At 38.0% G+C, this 20,771-nt stretch overlaps 1 protein-coding gene across 1 annotated transcript in view; it reads right to left on the bottom strand.

Annotated features, from left to right (window-relative positions):
• Window positions 1-366: 366 nt before the first annotated feature.
• The window catches only part of ZPLD1 (zona pellucida like domain containing 1), a 112,373-nt gene continuing 91,968 nt past the window's right edge, over window positions 367-20,771 (bottom strand). Inside the window, exons 3-12 of the mRNA XM_061454478.1 lie at window positions 18,010-18,123; window positions 15,595-15,815; window positions 11,829-12,010; window positions 11,119-11,191; window positions 8,604-8,701; window positions 7,876-7,956; window positions 6,448-6,619; window positions 4,993-5,101; window positions 2,707-2,736; window positions 367-1,013 (exon numbers count right to left, since the gene is read on the bottom strand). Of these exons, the coding sequence (XP_061310462.1) occupies window positions 847-1,013; window positions 2,707-2,736; window positions 4,993-5,101; window positions 6,448-6,619; window positions 7,876-7,956; window positions 8,604-8,701; window positions 11,119-11,191; window positions 11,829-12,010; window positions 15,595-15,815; window positions 18,010-18,115 (1,239 nt within the window). The 5' untranslated portion in view covers window positions 18,116-18,123 and the 3' untranslated portion in view covers window positions 367-846. The remainder of the gene's footprint in view (window positions 1,014-2,706; window positions 2,737-4,992; window positions 5,102-6,447; window positions 6,620-7,875; window positions 7,957-8,603; window positions 8,702-11,118; window positions 11,192-11,828; window positions 12,011-15,594; window positions 15,816-18,009; window positions 18,124-20,771) is intronic.

The raw sequence follows: 20,771 nt of genomic DNA, 5'->3' as shown, positions 1-20,771 counted from the left end.
GTTGAGTAGGGGAAGGAATACTTTTCCCCTTGAAGCAGTTCCTGAGGTTAGAATTTGACTGAAGGCTGTAGATGTGGCAGTTCTTTGCAGAAGTAACTTGATGCTAAACATCATTTAGATTTAAAGTCCTCACTGAGTCTCACTCAATGATTTTGCTGGGAAAAGATTTTTCCACCTCAAGAACTGCAGCATTGTTCCCTGGGACCAACTGCAGTTTGTCTCAAACTATGTGACTTAAAGATACCCAACCAAATTATGCCCTTCATATGATATCATCACAATTCAGTGGAAGATACATCTAAGAAAACATTTCTAAATGAACAATAAGCAAAAATCACTTGGTTCTAACTCTCTCTCGAGATACTTTTAGCCAAGATAAACTAAAACAAAGTCCTCTTGAGACATAAGTGCCTTCAGATCTGTGAAAAATACCATGACAAAATAAAAGTTATCCTTTTAGTAGGTGTGTATGGACTTAAGAAAGTTTCTGAATGTGTCAGCTTTATTGCAAGCATGACATGCTCGTAAAGATTCTCACCTTGAGTATTTTCAGCTTTGAGACCTCACTGGGAAGCTGGAGACACAAGCTTTATTGTCAGCACACCCATGGGCATGATGTTATACAGTCTGATCACAAACACAGTTGAGATTCTCGTAATTTTCTAGGATTGTTACCAATGTTACTGCTGCTTACCTACACATCATCTAGCAAAACAAAAATACAGAATAGCTGGAATAGAAGCTGGATACAGCTGGACTATTGCCTTAATATTATTTTTTAATGGAATGATATTTCATGGACAAGAAAGGCAGCCCCAAAGAAAAAGTGCAAGTAAATCATCAGTTTCAGTTGAAAACTGGGTTTTGGATGCCAGTCAAGACTGAAAGGTTGGGCCACTTTCTGTGCAGAAGGGTTACGGAGCATACAAAAAAGAAAATGCTTGTGATTCCTAGGATGACAATGCCTGAAATCAGTGCAGTGGTGATTGAGTTCAGCTGGAAAGGAAGTCCATCTGGATGAGCTGCAAGGAGAACAGAAAGGCACAGGTAAATTCTGGTTACAATCCCTCAGCAGTGCCAAACACTCCTGTCTCTTCATCACCACACCCTACATACAGAAGAATTACAATGAAGGGAATAAAACTGTACTTCAGAATGAGCAAATGTTGAAAGTAGTTATTAGTTCTTTCAATATCCATGATATTGAGTTATAAAGAGAGTAAGGGTACTTATAAAACATAATCCTTGGTATGCTAGTGACTGACCTTAATCTGCACTATTTAAGACAAGACTACTGGCGTCCAAGAACTATCAAAACAGAGGTATAAGGATCTGTGGCCTAAACAAGTTAATGAAAGGGTTTCTTCCCTCATTATCAGTATTCGCATCTCAATTCAAATTGTGTATAAACCCTAAACAAGCATATCTAGCAGCAAATAGCTGAGATACTTCAAGTTAATCTGTATACCTTCACAGAAGGCTTCTAAACACATCAATTCTCAGAAGAAGTAACGTATTTACTATTCAGCATAGCTCAGCAGGCTATGAACCAATCCTGGGATGCTGGAATACACACATTCAGCCTGTACCATCTTTTCCAACAGGAGGCGAAAAACACATGTGAGTGGTATGTGCTACCTGAAGCACCAATGTGCATTTGCCTAAGAGAGCAATTACCAGTGCTGGACAGTGAGAAGAAACAACAACACAGCTTCTCCATGGGAAACCAGACTGCTTCTCCCAGAAACATCAACTTCCCCTCAGCGTCATCAAGGATGATGGTAAGGAAAGGTAGCAGCCAGTAACACAGCAAGCTGTGTGCAGCAAATGAAGAGTTTGGGTTTTATTATTTTAATGATATCCATGGGTAGGAGCACATCATGTAGCAGCTCATTATAGGGAGAACTTTGTTTCTATGCCAGGAAAGAAAGGTAGCTGCTTTTATGCAGTCTAAGTTGAGAAAAGAAGGGAATAAATAGTATTGCAGTTCACAGGACAGGATAGGTTGGTTGTACCAGTCCTGTTATGAACAAGTGAAAGGTGGAATGGTCCAACGAACCACCTGGTTACCTTGACTATCTTTTCTTGCTGTCAGCTACTCCTTGTTATGAGCAGAGAAGAGTAGCAGGATGAAACAAGTCATCAAAGTGCCCAAAGGAAAAGCAACCTAAAAAAAGACCTGATCTCCCCTACAGCCTATTTCCTTCATTGCCCTAGCAGACAGCAAGTTGCAAACAAGCTTCTCCATAGGCTCTTTGTGTGGTTAAATGCTAGGAAAACAGAAGCTGAAACAGAGGTTTTCTTACTTTGAACTCTAAACTGAGCTAGACTGCACCAGTTTGCTGCTCTACTCCTGCATGACATGAGCAGAATTTACTGTTTAAGTCTGATATTCCACCTGGCAGTTGCAATGTTCCCTCACCATCATATGTCCTAGCAGAAGATTTTCAATTCAATTCCATCATAAGAATTACAAATTTCTATGTTGGTGGGGCTAGGTACACAAATCAAACTGAGCATTCCAAATTCACCAATTGATTTCTTTACAGCATGTCATTATTGACTCATTAAACTGAAGGAAAAAAAAAAAGCAGATAGAAAAGCATTCCAGCTAAGTACATAGAGCTCAATCAAAATGGTTTATTTCCTCAGTTCTGTTTCAGTCATAAACCCTCTTTTATGTTTCTTGAAGTCTGGTTAACTTACCAAGCTGTGAATTGTTGGTTGTTGTCTCATCTACAGAAAACAAAAACAGGATGCATTATATTTTACAAATACCTCTGCCTACTGCTCCCCTCCTTGCAATACAAAAGCCAATAGTCCTAGCTATACTTGCAACACTGACTAGTAGTTTTTAGCATCTCTCGTAGAGTAAGGAGAACTCCACCAAATACATGAAATTGCTTTGTTTGTAATGTGAGCACACCCATGTGAAGTTGCTTAATAGTCTGTTGAGGAAAAAAACCCAAATTACCAGCCACCAAAGAAAATTCACCTGGCTAACCTAAGGTGCCTCTGCAGACACTGATGTGCATGGCACCAGCCCCAGACAGATGCAGCACTAGGCTATGAGGGAAGTGAAGAGTCCATGGAACTGCAGACTTAACACTGGCACAAATACCATGGTGAGTGAGGTGCAGCATTGATGGGCTCTGTACAAATGTATTTGTACTAAAGTTGGACCAGAGCTGGCCTTGAAAATAGTATAAGTATCTCCATTCAACACTGCACCAGAGTAAGCCAGCACTCCTCATTCAAAAATCAGATCATCCTGTTTAAATTCTCTCGTGACCTTTCCTCTTTTCTTTTCTTGACTATAATATTCATGAACCTCATGTCTTCACAATGGGAAGGGAAAATGTGAAGAAATATTAATTCCCTCTTTCTGCTCCAGAAGGAAAAGTGAAGTGCAAGTCAGATTAAGGGACTTCCATAATGCCACTCAGGAAATTTGTGATAGAGTTCAGAACTGCATCCCATTTTTTAAAGATTTCTTTCCATCAAACCATCCTCCTGACACCAGTAGTGGGATGCTCCAAGAGCATAACATGGAGATGCAGAAATATGTTTAACCTAAAAAGCTTTAGCCACATACCTCAAGTAGGTGACACCTAAAAAAAATTATTTTCCTTTTCCAGCCTTATTCATGTTTTCATTTAAAAAAACCTCAACAGTTATAATTAAATCATTTACCCTTTCTTTGGGTAATTAAAGAGCCACAGACAGATTTTTCTTGAAATTATGCAGAATTTTAAGGTAATTGATAAATAACCTTATTTTTTTCCAATTGTAAAAATAGAATTCACAGCCTTTGAATCATAAGCTATATTATCTAATAAGGTTACTCATATAACAAGCCTTATCTGGTTTCCATTCCTCACCCAAGGCAACATTTCTCTAGCATACATGTTTGAGCAAATCTCTCATTTATTTCCCATAAATATTCATGCATGCAACTCTGAAGTTAGTTCTTTTCACTTTTTCCTTGACTAATCAGATGGCAGCAACTAATTGGGTCTGCATGTAATGCAGAACACCCCACCCCTTTTTTTCATTGCAGAAATGTTTCTTATAACAAGGGGTATTTGTTCTAAAAATGGTCTTTTGCTAAGATGGTTCCCTATTCTGAAAGGTCAGTTGTTCTCTTTGTATATGTGGGCACAACCACTTTGCGTGTGAAGAAGGATTTTATTTCTCAAGTGTTTAAATTATTTCCATCTAATTATTTCAGATGAAATGCATTCCTTCTCTCAGCTTCCTGAATCTAAGACTGCTGAAATCAGTTTCTTAACTGCAATTACTTTTACATGTCTGTAAACTTAATTTTTTAAACTTTTTCAAATATTTGATTATTTTGTCAACAGCAGTCTCAAATTCTTTTCAGAGACTGCAGGTTGCATTTAAAGCTGCCTTTTTAAACCAAACAATGCTTTGGCAGTAAAAATGGAAGTCAATGGGATTTAAAAGAGCAGATTCTGGCTGACTCTGTTTAGAATTTACAGTGTGTTTGTCTTGTTTCTGCCTTATACCTGAAGGCAAAGCAAAGCATGTATTAATTTTTTGCAACACTTAGGTAAACACCCAGAGGTGAAGCTGGAAGAAACAGTGAATAGAAAGTGACAGTGAATACTCATTAGCTGTCCAAATTAAATTGCAACACTGAACACAGTACCTTAAATTCCATTATTGGCAGTGAAATCTGACCAAAAAAAAAAAAGAGTCATCAGCCCACTGAGTTTAGGCTTTTATAATGGCCTTATGCACATAATGATATCCCACAGTGATTTGACTGGAAGCATGTGAGAGACAAACAGAAATATTGGCTCAAATTTTCGACCAAAGACTGCAACAGTAAGGGAAAAAAATAGCGCCACAATCTCATGGAGAATCCACCCTTTCCTTAAGTCACTGAAAATTTATATTAAACTGCAAAATATTTCTCCAGATTTCTGGAATTTCTGCAGTCTATAGGAAAAGTTTGTTCATTCCTACCACTCCTTGTAATGATGGGGCCAGCAGAGATTACAGCATTGCCAGAGGTGCTCTGACGGCTCCAAGTTGTCCTCCCACCAGTGTCTCTTCTTTCTCTGTTACTGCAAATCTGAGCGGTTAATCAAAACAATCACAATTTCAGAGTGGAATGGAATTATTGCCCTTCTGTGCTTCATGCTTTAATGCAAACTCTTTTATAAGCCATACTACAACTTTGATTTTATTTCTTAGCATGCATTACATTACTTTGCAATAAAAACAGCTACAATATTCCCTGGAAGTGTATCTTATAAATGCCTTGCTTCCTGTTGATTTTTTCCTTTATTTACAGAGCTCCATTGCTGTTGTGCACAAGATCCATCCTATAGTATATTAAATTGTCAATAGGTAATTTCTCAAAGCTTTGTTTACAGACAGTTTTTCCCAACAAACATATTTTTCTTGACTAGGGATAGAATACATGCTACAATCATCCCAGAAAGCTTCTTGAGTTAAAATTTACACATTTTCCATAGAGTTCTATATAGCAATGACATATTAAAACAATCCCCAGCATTCTGTCATCTGGAATCCACCTTTACCTTCTCTAACTTATCTACCATTATCTTAAGTATTCAAGTATGCTTCAACCAAGAGTTTTTCTTTAATTTCAACTTCATGTGAAGGAACTTGGACAAACTCAGCACATCAATTCAATAGAAACAATTATTTTAAAGTGTAACATAAAAGTATAAACATTGTACAAAATGTCAGAAGTATAGTGAACTGATAGCATTTTAAAATTCTAAATGGGAAGTCATTCAGTAGGAAATGATACTGTATTCTGAAGACACCACAGAATATTCTGTGTTTATATGTTTATTTAGATGTTTCAGTTTCCAAAATATATTTCTTGTTCCTGACACTCCTAAACTGAAATAATTTTTAATTGTCATAACTTCATGAACTTCAACAAAACAGCAGTTTCCAAACTATAGGGAATGTAATTCCACCCCCCCCCCCCCCCAGCCCCCATCAGAAACTTTCAAATTTTCCTTAACGGTATAATGGCACTTTACTATAGGTTTAAGTTTTCCATAACTTCCATTCTAAGATATTCCTATTCATCCACTGCAATTGTGGATATTTTTTTTTTTTTTAGATGCAGTACTAAGAATATCAGCTCTGAAGCTACCTGTTTTCAACTTTTACAAATGAATTAAGGACCAAAAAGCAAACAGGTAATGTCGCATGTGTTCAACAACCTGCATTTTGCAGGTCTAGTAGTATTCTGTGTCTGGATGACAATATTCATTGCTCTGTTCATCAATTTTATGTTTCTTCAGACACAAAGACATTCTTCAGATTACAAGTCACCTTAATTCTGTGCCATTGAAACTTCCATAGCATTTGTATGCAGAATAACTCCAGTGTGCCTAGTTTAATTAACAGCAGCTTCCCTTCACTGAAACTTACTGGCACAAGAAAGGGACAGTCATCTGCTCTGCACAGCTTTGTCACGCAGTGAAGGAAGACCGTAGACATCTTCTGGTTCTTGTGCTTCACAAAGCGAAACACCTCAAAGGAAAACCGGCCCATTTGGCTCTTGCCATTTTCAATTATAGTTGTCTGTGGGTCCTTGTCACAGCTAGTTTTTGTAGAGAAGATTGAAACTGGGATAAGCAGCTGTATTAGCATTCTGAAGTTCTAAACTGAGAATAAGGTCACTTAGTAAGTTCAATGCTTCAGCTCCTTGGAAAAGAGCACAGCAACCTAATGTGAAACATGGGAAGCCACAATCTGCCTGTTAGGCTGCACCGTCCTGTGCTGAAATACATTTCTACAAAAACCAATGTTTTGTTTTGAAACACCACAGCTATAACCAAGGTACTATTTAATTCAAGTCCCCAGAGAAACCTGAGACTTGAAGCAAAGAGTAATCAGGTGAGCACCTCCCATATGAAGACAGGCTGAGAAAGTTGGGGCTGTTCAGCCTGGAGAAGAGAAGGCTGCGTGGAGACCTCATAGCAGCTTTCCAGTATCCAAAGGGGGCCTATAGGGATGCTGGAGAGGGACTCTTCATTAGAGACTGGAGTGACAGGACAAGGGGTAGCGGGTAAAAACTCAAACAGGGGAAGTTTAGGTTGGATATAAGAAGGAAATTCTTTCCTGTTAGGGTGGTGAGGCACTGGAATGGATTGCCCAGGGAGGTTGTGAGTGCTCCATCACTGGCAGTGTTCAAGACCAGGTTGGACGAGGCCTTGGGTGATACGATTTAGCATAAGGTGTCCCTGCCCACGGCGGGGGGGGGGGGGGGGGGGGGTTGGAACTAGATGATCTTAAGGTCCTTTCCAACCCTAACGATTCTATGATTCTATGATTCTATGCTAACAGGCAACTCAAAAACATAGACAATATCCCTCTAGCAACTGTCACTGCTAAGATTTAATCTGAGATATGCCAAGATGTTTTTCAAAGTTCCAATTCAAATAAATGTTACTGCTAGGAGTAGAAGCAGGAGCATTTGTCTTTAATCATTTGCTTAACTGCTTTCCTGAACTGGAGTCTGTGATGTTTTACATCACTGTCATTCACCACAATGGTGCCTTTAGTAAAATAAAGGCCAGTTTAGCTATTCAGTTTGTGTGCTTACGGTATCTCTAGTAGAGCCATTTTGGATATACGCTTCTCTACCTTCATAATTCTTATGACGTTGCTCTTGCTTCTGTGTTCATGTTCACCAACCAGATAAGTCCTGACATGTTATCTGTAAGCCTAGCCTTTGTTTCTCCCTGCTATTATTGCTTAAACTTTCCAGGTAGTTTGGAGCACTGCTATTGGAAAGATTTATAACTGTATTTTAAAGAAAAGACCCATGAAATACTGAGTGTGCACAGGACCTACCTGAAAAAAAGATCATATCGGAGATCATCGCTAGGATTACCAGATGGTGTGGTGTAACAGTAGTCCATCAAAACATTCCACCTGCACAGGAAGCAAAGTGATAGATGAGGTGAACTAGCAATGTAAGAGTAGGGTTAGAAAGCAAATGAGGTAAGATTAAGAGCAGTAAGGCAAGCATACAAACTGATAATGCAGGCTGTTACACTGAAGCTGAGCTGCTGTACTTAACAGGTCACATAGAAGTGATCTTGCATTCTCAATATATTACCTGTTTCTTCCCACTACTTAAAAAGTTAAACAGCACAGTATAGCAGCAGAATTGTATAAATCAAATGATTTGGTTTCATGCAAGTCAGCTGTCACACCAACGCAGGTTGTGTACTTCGTGTCAGAAGTCATGGTTTCATAGGACTAGAAATAAAAACCATCCCACTTTTAAAAGCCCTAGAATTTCTCACTTGATCAAGTTCCTTTCTTAAATAAGAGCAATATACAATTTAAATTACTATTCAGGAGAACTTTTATCATGAGGACAGCAGCAAGATATGCATTCAATTCACAATCAAGGACCTGATACCCCAGAGCTGAGGGCAGTGATTATCAAACAACAACCAATATTTTGACATATAAAAGTCTATGAAGAAAGATAGCTGCTTCTAAATCAGAAAAATTTGCAGCACCAAAAGCTAAATAGCAAGCAAGACAAGAAATAACATCCTTCATGGTACCTGCCATCAAGGTTGGTTGCTCTTACAGCTGCATATATTTTGGTTTTCAAAGGTAAACCTGTACTTGGAATAAGGAGCTGATGGCTGTAGGTTGAATCCTGAAAAACAAACATTGCCTCAGTGTACCAGAAATTCTACTGTAACAGTCCACCTGCAGCCACAGGCTGAGCTTCCATCTAATTTTTCTGACTGAAAAATGTGGGACAGTCATTTACTTTGTCCTCCTTAAACGGAAGAAGTAAAAAGCAGTGCCAGAGCATTTGGCTACAAGTTTGTAAAGATGAGAAACGCTTAATTGGCCTTATCCTATGCAATTATTTTAGGGAAACTGCTTATGATTTTATGAAGTGGTTGGATTCTTAATTAAAGAAAATGTAGCAATCATTAACATCTCATTAAGCCTCGCAGCACCTATAGGCAAATATATCAGCTACTGTAGTTTTCTAAAAGAGGAGCTTGACTAGATTGTAACAGTGCCGCAGGAGATAGCGTTTATATATCTTAAGCTGTAGTTTGGGAAAACAGACACATTCTATTTTGCAAAGTGTAGTTTTGATGGAAGTTGGCTTGTTGATAACTACAAGTAAACATTTTCATTTAAATTCCAGTATTTAAAAAAGCTGTTTCAAGAAAGCTGTATATAACATAAAAACTGGGAATGCCCCATATACTGCTACATAGATATAGCAGTTTTACTGGTTTCTTGTTCAAAGGCTGAGCCATTCATGTCAGCACAGCCGCAAAGCTACAAAGCGGATGTGAGTGACGGATGTTAATTCAGCATATCAAAATGCACATACTGGTAACATCACCTACGTCAAATTGGTTGCTAACTCCGAAAGCACAGGGGCTTAGTACTTTTGAGACCTGGTCAAGGTCAAAACACTCAATACATAGAAAAAGTTTTGTTATAAGCAGGATTTTGACCAGGTTCAGTGTGGCAGGCAAGGCCAAGACCAGCAGCTGACAGCAACAAGGATTAAGCACAAAATCACCTATGTTTTCCAAAAAGAACAATGCCAAAATTCAGAGCATGCCAATATTAAATCTCTGCAGCATCAGGGCCCTTGGGAAGTGTACATGCACACACAGACCAGCTCTGTGACATACACAAGCAAGTCCTTGACAAACCATTTAAGTAAGTTCAGGTAAGTTTCCTTTCTTTAAAATTAACCTTACATTTCTCTAATAGGTAGCTCTGTCACATTTTGCAACTGATTAAAAAGTGCACAGAAAGTCCCTCACTCTTGCATTCCACGGTTCTTATTTTCTTAAAGAGTAGGTTTATTCAGTTAGACAGATATTTACAGGAAAACCTAAAAGCACACAACCACTTAGGATCTGTGAAAGCCCAATAAATATCTTGCTATTAAACTCTTTAGTCTATCATGTCTCCTCTTGTCTTTCCTAACAATAACATGCTAACAACATAAACGTAAACATCACCTTTTGAGGGAATATGGAAGCGAGCTGAAAGATGAAGAATCAATGTTAGGAAATAACATTACAGCTAAAATTTAAAAGTATGGCTGCTTTCAGTCAAGAGCCAAATCTGTACACAACCCCTCACCAATGCCAAGTGTGGACAAGAGCCTTGAGGTCCCTCCTAAATCCAGAACTCCCTAACAGGGACCAAGTGAGGCTGCAGAATTTTCCCTAAAAATGATGCTTGATAGATTGAAAATTTGATATTTAAATCAGGTATATAAATGGATGAGTAAAAATTTTAATCAACATAAAAAATATCATTTTGGGGATATTAAGTAAAGGTACAAGAATTTTTCATCTTTTACTGTCACCATCCACATTTACGTAGTAAAAGCTTTTACAATAATGCATATCAAAGTTAAATTATCTAAAACATATGGGAGTAGTGTTAGAAAATGTTAAAATTATTAACCCTTCAAATCTTGGAAGTCCATGCAATGAGGTCACAAGTGCAGTGGGCTTTTTTGAACAAATTCCACAGCCCTCAATTCAATTACAGGTGACCAAAACATTCTGATGAAGCATGAACATAAAAATACCCCAGCAAGAGTGCTCCAGGTTATTACTAAGGGAACAGGTCTGGAATATTTTTACGGAATTCTACAGAGCACTCCCTGTGTCAGTACAATATACACATACACAGACATATATATATAGTAACATAATAAATGCAAATTTACACTTTGGAGTACGATCATTATTACTACAACTGATTAGTCATGTGGCACTACAACCTGAAAGCCAGAGCTCTAAACTGGGGAACTGTATAAATACAGGACAAAAAAAGACTCTGTCTGTCCTCAAAGACCTGCCATACAAATACAGAACAGGTACATGCAAACAAAAAGGACAAGGAAATTCAGAGATAAAAGGTGCCTGGATGAATGTCCTGGTTCATGGGAGCAGTGGGAAGGGAATAGCAAATAATAAGGAAGAGTCTATACTTTGTTCTGCTAATCTAGCTTGTACCCACATAGTGCGCAGCAATGGTTTTAATTCAGGTCATACTACTGTGTTTTTTACTCACATTGTAAAGCAACAAATTCAAAGTGCTGATAAATGTACCATTGTTCTCTCTTACAGAAATAGCAGCTGATGACCTACAACAGAAGCAGAAACCAAAAAATATCATGAAGATATCTTCGTGTGTGTTTACGTACTTCATTGGTTTTTATCATTAAAAAAAAGCCAATGAGTCATATTGCAAGAAGTTATAAACTTCAGAAATAGGAATTTATAGTTGGAACATTGACAGAACCTTAACTATGAAGAAAATAATGGATACTGTTGAAAAAAACACATCAGAAAAATAATCAGTAGAAAGGCAAAGTGACAAAAGGGTCATGATGTACAAGGTATAGTCATGGAAATATTTTATTTTGAACTCTATATTCAAATGCTTTCAAACTTTCATCAAGAATTTTAATTATTCTGCTGCCTCCATTTTGTCATCAGGCAACCTGAGTTTTAAAGGAAACTTTACATTATTTAAGGCAGGCAGGCAGCTCCTCATAAACTGTTCTCTCATACAGTGATGTTATAGTATTTTCTTTTCCTTTGCATCACCTCTTCTTTCAGTGCTTTTCCCTTCCTCTTTACTCTTGCACAGCTAAAAATTACTAGGTTGACAATACTGCTATGGCATGCATATGCTTAGGTGTATGTGCATGTGTGTGCATACACATGGGCTTACACAAACATGGGAATGAAACATATAGAAATAAAAAACACACTTACGAAGCAAGCTGGGTATTGTTAACCAAGTACTCCAGTGGATAGCTACAGCTAAATTTGTACAGCAACCCAGGCAAATAGCTGATAATCGTTGGTGGGTCTGGTGTATCAATATAGCCTGAAACATTACCTATCTGTACCACTGAGGTATTTCCATAAGCATTGATACCTTGAACTGAGGATACCTATTGAGGGAGATAAAAATTCCTATTACCAGAAAGTTAACAATGGAACAAAAATTACCTAAGGACACTGATGCTTTGGCCCATAATTCAGCCAGAGATACCTTCAGAAAAGCCTTCAAAAATTAATTGAGCTCAATAATATGTTCCCTGTGTTTTGTTTTTCACCTACCCAAAATAACGCATATACACTTCATGAGAAATATCCCTGTTCTTGAAACAGACTTGAGCAACACTAAAAAAAACCTCACGACTTACTGAGAAAAAAAGCTGAAGAAACATTTTGAGTACAGTTAAAATATATTTGCTTAAAATGAATTTCCATATTCAGTAAAGCCAATACACAAGACATTTCGTTCATAGAAACAATACTCTGTCACTCTTGAGCTTTGTTTTCGACACATCAAAAGGAGTGTACTTTGTAAGCAGATACAAGCCAAACAGCTGAACTTCAAGTCTGGTTTTGTTTACGTTCGACACCTCTAAATTTAAATTATAAACTATGTGCAAAGAAACATTGTCAGAAATGCCAGAGCTGAAAAGTAATACAATCTTAATGCCAATGCAATCTTAATTCTGTCGCTGAATGTCTGCTATCCTGTACTGCTCAGGCTCACAGAGTGAGCTGAGCCAGAAATAACATGCAGGCCTCTCAGTAGGGCCCTGTCTCAGTAGGCATGTACACAATAAGGCGGATTAACAGGGCATTGGACATCCACTGTAGCATTCCTTTTGCATCACAGTATTAGCAAAAGAGATGCTTTCAATAGTTTTAGAATTTGCAGTTTCTTAAAAAGACATTTCATTATGGAGGAATCATCCTGAGATGCACATGTATTTCAACATTTTGCATAAAGTAGCACAGGAGCTATTTTTATTTCTTTGGCTACAAAAGAAATGACTACAAGACAGATGCAGTCTTATACTTTGTCAGTTGTATACCTAGTTATTTGCTAAATGGCAGGAAAGTGATGAAAATCAAATTTCCTAGGATTTGTTTGTTGACTGAAAAACACAGGCTAGAGTATTAAAGTAGTATAGCCAACTACAGCTTCCTCACCTTCCCACCTCCCAAATTTAAAAAGTTGCATCTGATGTATTACAGACAGACCTGGGGTTTACCTGAGTGCTGCCTCAACTGTTGTATATCCTACAAAAAATGAGTTTGAAGGTCATTACTGTGAAACACAGCCAAGAAATGCGTAGGATTTTATCACTCCACTGTGGGGAACATGATAACGAACACTCCTAGCTCCTCTAGCCTCCTTCTTTGTGGCATAGTATTCAAAGCTTAGAGGATGAAAGGGGTTTCTGGTTACATTTTTAGCAGTTGCTACTTTGTATCTTGTGCACCCTGGTTGGGGAGCTTCATGGAAAGATCCAATTAGAATCATAAAAACATAGAATAGTTAGGATTGGATAGGACAATAAGTTAATCTAATATCAAACCCCCTACCTTGGGCAGGGACATCTCGCACTAAACCATGTCACCCAAGAACTCCATCCAACCTGGCCTTGAATGCTGCCAGGGATGGAGCATTCAGACAGCCTGTGCCTCGCAGTAAAGAACTTATTCCTTATATCTAACCTCAACTTCCCCTGTTTAAATTTGAGCCCATTATCCCTTGACCTATCACGACAGTCTCTAATGGAGAGTCCCTCCCCAGCATGCTTGTAGGCACCCTTCAAACACTGGAAAGCTGCTATGGGGTCTCTACACAGATTGTCTTCTCCAGAATGAACAGCCCCGACTTACTCAACCTGTCAATTTTTTTTTCTGTGCTCTCCCTGGCATGCCTTTGGCAGCATCAATATCCCTCCAGCTGTAGGCTTTGTGGCTCCCTAAACCATAAATACATCCCTAACCAGACCGCTAATTTGTGTGACATCTTCAAGCTGAGGCTTACATCCTCCAGCTGAGTAATTGTCCCAGATGAAAAAGGTGTTGATGGAACAATGTTGGTGCAGTGCCATGCTCCCATTGGCATGATTTTTCCAGCCCTAGTATTCTAAGAGCTGTAGGCTTTGTGGCTCTCCAAATGCTGACTCTAACCCCAATTTGCGTGGCATCATGGATCTGAGGCTGACATCTTCCAGTTGAGTGGGTGTCCCAGATGAAAAAGGTGTTGAAGAAGCAATGCTGGTGCAGTGCCATGCTCCCCTTGGCATGCCTTTGGGAGCCCAATTTATTAGGACTCCAAATACTGGAACCAGTGTTCGTTTGGGTTTTGTGGAGTTTTGTTTGTTTCAATTTTTCCTTTCCTTAAAAAAATCAAACTTTTGCAGTTAGACTCAAATAGGAAGTTCAGGGAATTTACTGTGATCAACTCTATGGGAACAGCAAGATGTTTTTTCCTGTCAAATTCTTCTACTCCAAGTCATGGAGATGCTACAGCGTTTTAGGGAAAATGGTAGAAGATAATCTTGAACTTGGTGAACAGTTCTTGTTGAAATATTAAAAGAAAATCTGAGGCAAATAGGTCACAGAGTATATTGGACATTCCAGCCCGGTTTTGCAAAGTTATTAGCAACGAAAGAGGGGGTTTGTTTTAAAAACTGACAGGTATCATCAAATGCAAGTATGAATTCCAGATACAATATAAGCCTTAAAAATAATACATTTTTACATTTGCTTTTCTAAATTATTCATAGATACTTTAATACAAGTCATCACTGCTTGTACATTGTGATATACACAAATGGTACAACTCTTCTCCCTCCGTTTAGAAGGTTTGAGACCTCATGGGTCCTTCTCTCCCTGTTCCAAGTAAGATAGCTTTATTGAATAAAATGAAATTACAGTGGTACAAAACAGACTTCCAAGTCAGCTCCTGGTTCCAATTCTGGTTCCAGAAACTCACCCACAGCTAAAGATTAGTCATTAGCTGCACAAAGATGAACTAAGATGGCTAAACCAGCATCCATCATATTTGAGAAATTGCAGCAGTCCAGTGAAATTTCCACTGACTGGAAAAGGGGAAATATAGCCCCCATGTTTAAAAAGGGTAAAAAAAGTAAGACCAGGAGAACTACAGGCTGCTTATTCTCACTTCTGTGCTCTTCAAGATGATGAAGCAGGTCCTCCTAGAAACTATGCTAAGGCACAGAGAACATGAGGAGGTGATTGGTGGCAGGCAGCATGGCTTCACTAAGGGCAAATCATGCCTGACTAATCTGGTGGCCTTCTACCACAGGGTTACGGATTTGGAGAGGGAAGAGCAACTGACATCGTCTACATGGACTTGTACAAAGCATTTGACAATGCCTTGCACAGCTTTCTTGTCTCTAAACTGAAAAGCATGGATTTGACAGATGAACCACTCGATGGATAAGGAATTGGCTGGATAGTTGCCTTAAGGTATACTTTCTAATCAGAAGACAAATGTGCGTCCCAACACATTTTCTTTTTACTAATCATGATTACAAATTACCAAACTTTCTCTAGATTTTTTTGGTATATGCAATATATTACTAACTGGGTAAGACAAAGTAAACATCATGTTTAAGAGATACAATGCTGTTAAGGCCATTCACTTGATTCTATTCATAAACAGCCATGCTACAATTTCACTTTGACTTTGTCTTACCACTAGAGTGTTTCCACAGGATTCTAAAGTACTCAGATTGATGATGAAAATGACCATTGCTGGAAAGGTGTTGTTATTGATGAAACCCCTGCAGTGGGCATCACCATGTTTCCCGTTCAGCGCCAGATCTGTCTCAGAATAGCCAGAGAAAAGAACTGTGCAAAAATTTATCTTCATAGTAATTGTCTGTACTCCACAGAAAACATTGATATCTCGTTCAGCTGTGATAAAAATACAGGAAAAGGCATTGTAAGATGTATTTCAAGTAATCACCATGTAATTATTGTAGCAGTTACTCTACTGTTGTAACTTCTGATCAAATAAATTTTTAGACCCCAGTTAAGGCAAAATATTGGAATATAAAGGTCAGAATAGCATTATTCAAAAAAAAAAGATTTGACCCTACAACTTCAGTAAAGAAAGCACAAGAATTAATATAGTAAAAGAGTCTACCACACAAAACATAATTTCAAATTTCCCTGGCAAATCATTTAGTAGCATATTCATAAGCCAAAGCACTGCAGTGTAGCAGGAAACTGCAAGTGAATAAATATTTGGAGTCCAGTTAACCCCCTTTACCTGAAGAGGCTCTCTCACCTGTGTTCTGGAGCTCTTCAACCCAGGAAACAGAGCTGCAGCAGCTTCACTCAGCTCCAGCAGCTTCACTCAGCTCCAGAGCCCTAGCCCATTACATGGCATTCCCTTTTGCCTACTGAGAATAATGCCTGTCAAATTCTGGGACAAAAGGTTTTAACTTTTTTTTTTACTTCTATCTATCTCAAATGCAGAGTTACTTTTCTTTTCTAGCTCTCAAAATCAGCACTAAAAAATTCCAAGCATTGAATCTTCACTGCCTGACATCACAAGCAAGAAAGAGCAGGACTCTACTCTCAGCAACTATGGGCAGTGTGGGGTGATTAGCACTTACTTGTAACACAATTTTCTCCCAAGTCCCTGAGATTTGGCAGACATGGAATCTGAGATGACTTTTTTTTTTTTCTTGGGGCGGGGGGGGGGGAGGTGAGGCAGAACTGCAGGAGGCCCCTAAACACCCACAGAAAGAGCTGTATTCAATTCATCGGTATCACATTGCGAATATAAAACTATGGCACAGGGCTGGTGCAAAAAAATGACCAGAGAAAAATTGAAAAAGAACAGAAAGAGGAATCTAAATTTCCCTCCAGTTGTTGCAATCCTCTCAAGAACAGAAAAACAGTTACATGAAAAGCTACAAAAGCTAGATCTGAGAAGGGTGGGCACTATTCACACAAACATTCGAAGCAAGCCTGTATAACTCTTACTTTTAAGAAGGGGAATATATAAGCAGTTTGTGAAATACTCAGTTAAACAGAGATTTTGTCAAGGATGGGGACAACGTATTTGATCTTCTTTGCATGTCTTATTTCTCTGCTCTTCATATTCACGTTAAGTGAAAAAGAATCAAATCCACTGCCAACAAAGTACCTAAAAGTATGGTGGCAACACAGGACACAATAAACAGACTGTAGGCTTTCTGCTGAATTAAGTTTAATAAGAGAGCTGCCCCTTTCTAGAAAAAATGAAACAAAACAATAAAAAGTGAAAACTATTCTAATTCAGAAAGCAACTACATTGAATGGTATTACAGGGTAATCCTATACTGAGAGTTCATCACTATACTGTTCAGTTCAATTGCTGTCTCAGAATACAAGATGTGAGCAAGACACTATTCACAGCCATTATTATTATTATTATTGTTCTGCCTAAGAAACAGCAGAGGCAGGAAGGATAAGCAATGTAACAGTGAGTAAAAGTTCTCTTTAGCTGAGTGAACCCTGAGACATGTTACTAAAACTGACATTTCTTTCCTCACTGTATTAACAGGTCTGGACACCTAGTGTCCTCAAAACATCATTCCTACTTTCTCAGAGGCATGAGTGTACATCATACATAGATACATGCAATTTAATATTGAAATGCAGCACTAAATTCTGCCATCAACTTCATTTTGCTCAAAAATAGATATTTCTTTATTTCAATAAAAGGACATTAGAATATTCTCTTACCCAGATAAAACATGAAAGAATACCCAACTAGATGTTTCTGACCCAAATCTATAGAAAATATTTACAATAACATGATTTTCTGGTGAATATCTTGGTCACGAAAGAGGTGTGGCAAAAGCAGGTAAAAGTCCACTGATATCAGGGGGGGTGTTCTGATTACTACTAATTTGAACCATTGTGCAAGTAAGAAGTAAAGCAAAGCACAATATTAGAGGAGTTTCATTTTCACCAAGATAGTTAATCCTCACTTAATGTGGAGTCTTGCCCCCAGGCTTCAGACAGATTTAAAGCTCTGCATTTAAAATCAAGCACTGCTTTGAACCAAGGAAATAAAGAAGCCATTAGTAAAAGAGGGCTATTAAACACTTACCGGGAAACCTGCTATGGAGGTTAGCATCACAGTTGTATCCATTGAATTGAGCAGTCACTGAAAGCACTTTAATCGTCAGCAGGAGCACTAACCATATCTGTTCCATTGCAAAACCTAGCAAAACATTAGGTGGTTACTACATACATCTGTTCATTGCATTAAAGATGCTTACTGCAGACATTTAACCACCTGAGAGGTGATGGCCTCCTGCAAATGGACTGAGGATAAAGCTCAAAATCTTATGCGAAAGAGGCCACGAGCAGCAGGGCCCATTTCTCTACTTCTGAGTAATGTACAATTTCTATTCAGTTCTACATCTTCTAATCAACACTTGTGGCAATAAAAGCACTTAATGATGATATAAAAGGAAAAAAAAACTGTAAAATATATCAATAGATTTGGATCGCTTAAACTCCAACAGCTTTTTTTTTTTTTTTGTCATTTCAGTGTAAAAATTCTTTGAGAAAGGCACCTTGGAACATTAGATTTGTTGTAGCCAAGTCCTTGAAAACCATACAGATAAACGGCTTGCTGACAAATTCTCAGGCTCAAGGTCCTAGAATAAAAATCAGTTCATAAATACTTGCCAAAAATCTGTTCTTTTAAGCATGCATGCAATTGCAGTGAACTTATGTACAGAGTCTGCACATACTTGAATTGTATCTGGCAAATGGACCATGACATCAGAACACTGCTTACTAGTGTCTTGAGTAACTATTCCTCTTGGAAGGAAAACTCCAAGGTGTAATACGTGTGGTATTCAGTGCAACCAAAAACCAAAATGTAATTCATGCTTTTGTGAAAAATATCCCAAAATATTGAGATTTTTGTCCATGAATCGAAGTGTCTATTAATTATTATTATAAGACTTTGGAATCTTATGAAATATTTCTGCTAATGTAGACCTCAAATGCAGCAATGCATTTGCCTAGACAGAAACTGAGCAATTCTAAGATTTAGGAGTCTTGCTTTCTCTAAGACTACAGACACAGATAATGATCACCACCTTTCTCCAAATGGACAAAAACCATTCATAAACTCCATAAATGCAGCACAGCTAACACAGCCATACCCTGCATGGCAAGAAGCTGTTACGCATTGCAGAGAAGAGCTGACAACAGCACACTCTTATCTGTACCTTTTATAGCTACACAGCAGTCTGAGCTCATCTGCTCAAATTAATAGAAAGGCGTACGCTAGCTTTCAAAACAGGCTCAGAGTTCACACACCTGGAATTTAAAGGCTTGTGTTGAAAGATGACCCATAGAAGACACTCCCAAGTGCTTCTTGTCAGCAAACAAGCCAACTACAGCAAAAAAGTCAAAGGCATGTGCAAATTCTTGGCCATTTACTCCTGCATAATTCTGCTTGGAAGTCCACAGAATAAAAATAAGAAAATTGGAAATGCCAGCTTCCTGCTAAGCCTGCATGTTTTCTAAATCAGGTATAACTTCTAATACCATATTCAAAAGCTGTTTTGCTACCAAGGCCTGCACAGCTTCCCCAAAGTGTGATCTATGGCAACAGTGCAACCTCCTTTCAGTTTCAGGTAGATATAAAACTCTAAATGAAAGCACTCTTTGACCTTCTAATCCTTTTCCATTAGACTCTTGTGGCATTTGACAGCACTTACAGCTAAAGCTGGTGAAGAACTGTGGAGACATAAGAAAATAAATTTTCTAACTGTGTTGCTATGAAACTTCTATATTTTCATGATCTCACCTTCTCAATTACTCTTAAGTGAAGTACGGTGGTGTTTTGTTTACTATGAAAATTCATACTTTATTTTGAAAGAAATATTTTTTCCTTTGGAAAACTGGCATTTCTCCAGTGTACTGGATCCTTATCTCTGCTTGTACAACAGTTATATCGATAAAGTGGCTATTATTGTTCTGTTGTACATGAGCTGGTTCCTGATGTCCATCACAATGGTATAAATAAAGAGCAATTTACCAAGATCTAAGCTGACTTCAATTTTCTAACTGCCACAGTAATATTTACTATCAAATAAACACTGTTTGAAAAAATAATAATGAAAGATGACACTGAGAATGCTGTAGCTGTTGTTTTAGATGAAAAGAAGAACTTAAATTCTAAAATTTTAGTTATTAAACAACTTCTGCTGCTGTGTTTCAGAGAAAGAAGAGATGACTACGAAGATACAAAGCTGAATTAAAACATTAAGTATGTATAAGATTAGTTCTCTAGCTGTATTCTGAACAAGACCAATTTTAACACAACCAGTAATGCCCTACTTGCTTCCTGTCTATTGACTTGTCTGCACATGGATCAACATGACCAGTTGAGCTGAATACTCCTGATTTCAGTTAAATAAGTTAGGAATATACATTATTTTTCATTTCTCAAGAGAAATGAAATAGGGCTAGAAAGCACTATGAGAGGCCAATCTCACCTATCTGCCCACCCCAGCAGGAGTCAAGGCAGCCATTCCTGGTTTTCCAGCCTGTTTTTAGAGGCCTCTGGCAATCTATTTCTCAATGGAAATTTCTAAAACTTCAGTTCCCCAAACATAAAAGGCATCTTAACCAAAAGGTTTGTACTATATTGATATTGCTGAAAATTTCATCTGAGCAGCACAAAAGTCTTATCAAACTAGTGACAGAAACATCATAACCTTATTGTCTGTACATGAATATGAAATTAAAATTTCATGTAAAAAAAAAAGAAAAGGAAGATAATATACAAGTGTCAGGAATAGGGTGATTTATAATCCATGAGTCAAAATCATATGGAAGTTACCT

Source organism: Pezoporus flaviventris, unplaced genomic scaffold (genome assembly GCF_033815535.1).
Source record: "Pezoporus flaviventris isolate CSIRO_AGI_PZ_B2104156 unplaced genomic scaffold, CSIRO_AGI_Pfla_v1 ptg000015l, whole genome shotgun sequence".
NCBI lineage: Eukaryota > Metazoa > Chordata > Aves > Psittaciformes > Psittacidae > Pezoporus > Pezoporus flaviventris.
Note: the sequence above shows the minus strand (reverse complement) of the source record. Positions and strands in the feature narration are given on the sequence as shown.